This window comes from Andrographis paniculata, unplaced genomic scaffold (genome assembly GCF_009805555.1).
Source record: "Andrographis paniculata isolate CXL003 unplaced genomic scaffold, ASM980555v1 Contig38END, whole genome shotgun sequence".
Classification (NCBI taxonomy): Eukaryota; Viridiplantae; Streptophyta; class Magnoliopsida; order Lamiales; family Acanthaceae; genus Andrographis; species Andrographis paniculata.
The window spans coordinates 2,514,955-2,517,985 of record NW_026137571.1 but is presented as its reverse complement, the minus strand read 5'-3'; the positions used below and the strand labels follow the sequence as shown (position 1 = coordinate 2,517,985).

Below are 3,031 nucleotides of genomic sequence, written 5' to 3'. Positions count from 1 at the left end.
AGAGTTGTCTTTTCCATTTTCATCTGTTCCAAAACAATTGTTTTATTTCCGTATTTAGTAATCGTGGTCCCTATAACAAAATTATTCCTACTTTTCCAAACTACTCTTAATTATTACTCTAACCTACTTTTTAAAATCATTCAAAAAGTAAGGGTATTTAAGTCTTTTACCTTCTACTTTATATCAACTTTTAATTAAATACTATTATTCCTTATTTCTCGTGTCCATCCCAATAAGATATCTTTTCTGAGACGGGAGTAATATTTTTATAATTTTCAATAATTAATAACAAAAATTTTCATATATTTTAAATTGTAACGAACAAATTAAATATTTTAAAAGATAATATATCAATGACCTTAATTGTCATTTTACGTATAGACAGTTAATGTCAAATAATTGTTTTACCAAATACTTTAATACAAACAACTAATTGAATCAGTTAGTCAAACCAACTAATAGCTAAAAGCTAGTTAATTGTCAAACGCACCTTAAAAAATATATATTTATTAAGAGATCTGGTTGTGTCTGTTTAGAAGTTTAAATGATTATATACATTCTAAATATTAAAAATTTAATTAAATTAATTTATATTTGTTAAATATATTTAAATTTAATAAATTTATTCGAAATAAAAATGGGTTAACTCTGAACTCTTATGTGACAGAAAATTATTATTATTATTATAAATTGTAATGATGGATGGATGGGTGGGTCCTATGGAAGGTTATTATTGAGGTGGTATTGGGGCAGCATATGCCAATATTGGAGTAATCATAACATCACCCCTAAAGTAAATCTAAATTAAGGGATTTTTTATTATTATTTTTTTTCAAACTTAAAAAAATCTTTAAATTTTTCTAGTGTGATTTTTTTTTCCTTTAACTTGGGATTGTAAATTATTAGATTTGGTCAGAATCTTATCCAAAGTGTATAATAGTTGCGAATTCTCACATCGTTCGTAAAAATAACCAAACTTATTTGATATAGAAGTATGCAAAAATAACCAAACTTATTTAATATAGAAGTATGCATATCTATACTAAGAACAAATTGGCAATTAGAAATAACTAAAGTATTGCATTGTGTTGTATTGTTTTATAATATAACATATATGTTATCTAATATGTACGTAGTACACACGAAGTGACTACATAATACTTTTGTATGCTTTTTCTTTTCCTTCCTATCAAGGTCTCAACACCTATAAATAGATGTTGAATGCTGGAATGAATATACACAAAAAATCACACAAATTCTTTCCCCTCTCTCCTCTCTGCATTAACTGCTCTCTCTCTCTCACTGCATTAACTCTATACTACATATACATACATTATAGAATATAATATAATTATAATCTCTCTATATAATTATACATATATACATAAATATATATACACCTATACACACACTTACCATTATATATATATTTTATATAAGCACACCCATACACATATACATATATATTACACTTACTATTATATTATTATTATTATATAACACGTTATCAGCACGAGGGCTCTTGCCTATTTTATTCTTGGTAAGTTTTATTTTTATACTATCTATATTATCTATTTTCTACACTATGGAAAATCTTGCAAAATTTTCTTTTAAACCTCTGTCTCTCACCGGCAATAATTTTCTGACTTGGTCCCTGGATGTAGAAATGCATCTGGTTTCTATGGGCCTTATTCATACAATTGCCAGTGAAAATACGACTACAAGCCAAGATCGGGCTAAGGCTATTATTTTCATCCGTCATCATTTGGACATTCCTCTACAGTCTGAATATTTGACGGTGAAAGATCCACTAGATTTGTGGAATGAATTGAGGGAGAGATTTGGGCACTTGAAATACACTCTCCCCAAAGCCCGACATGATTGGCTTAACCTGCGGTTGCAGGATTTTAAAACTGTTATAGAGTATAACTCTGCTATCCATCAGATTACATCTCAGTTGAAACTCTGCGGAGAAAATATTACTGAGAATGATAAATTGGAGAAGACTCTCTCTACCTTTCATTCTTCTAATGTTGTGCTGCAACAGCAGTATCGCGAGAAAAATTTTCAAAAGTACTCACAGCTCATTGCATGTCTTTTATTAGCTGAGCAAAATAATGAGTTATTGATGAAAAATCATCAGTCCCGGCCCACTGGTTTCAGTCCGTTCCCTGAAGCGAACGTGACATTTTCTGAACGAGGCCGAGGACGTGGTCGCGGTCGTGAGAGTCAACGCGGTCGATATACCCCTTACAATCGCCGCAATTAAGACGTTAACAGGATGTAGAGTAAACCCCAACATGAGGATATAGCCGAAAAGGCTAAACAGGGAAAGAGGCAAATCGGCATTTGTAATCGGTGTGGCATTGAAGGCCATTGGGCCAATACCTGCAGAACAACCAAACACCTAACCGATCTTTATCAAGCCTCACTGCAGAAAAAGGGGAAGGAGGTCGAGACTAATCACGTTGATAATGATGACGACCCCGGTGATGATCTTTTGGATTACGACACAACGCATCTTGATATAGCGGATTTTGTCGTAGATCAAGCAAACCCCAGTGATAGACATATTATGTCATTTTACATTATGTTTTGTAATATTGAAATTATCGCATATTACCTTTTTGTAATGCATTTTGTTATACTTATATCTGCCTTTATTAATACTGCGTTATTTACATTTGAAGGTTAAATGAATGCCAATCAAAATGATGCAAATATGTATTTCATTGACAGTGCAACGACACATACTATATTGAAATACGAAAAATATTTCTCCCATTTGAAAAGGGAAAGAATGAATGTCAATACAATAAGTGGCAGTGCGAAATTAATTGATGGCTCTGGAGAAGCCATTATATTTCTCCCCGCGGGGACGAAAATTTTGATACAGTATGCACTGTTGGCCACTAAAGCTCGAAGAAATCTACTGAGCTTTCAGGATATTCGGAAAAATGGTTATCACATTGAAACTATGAGTGATACCGATGATGAATTTTTATTGATCACCAATATCATTGATAAAAGG

General features: G+C 31.7%; 1 protein-coding gene across 1 annotated transcript; it reads left to right on the top strand.

The window, feature by feature from the left end:
- Window positions 1-1,666: 1,666 nt before the first annotated feature.
- On the top strand, window positions 1,667-2,695 carry LOC127250845 (uncharacterized). Its single transcript, XM_051274272.1, has 4 exons — window positions 1,667-2,073; window positions 2,164-2,222; window positions 2,313-2,561; window positions 2,691-2,695. The coding sequence occupies exons 1-4, from the start codon at window positions 1,667-1,669 to the stop codon at window positions 2,693-2,695; spliced, it is 720 nt and encodes a 239-aa protein (XP_051130229.1).
- The last annotated feature ends 336 nt before the right edge of the window (window positions 2,696-3,031 follow it).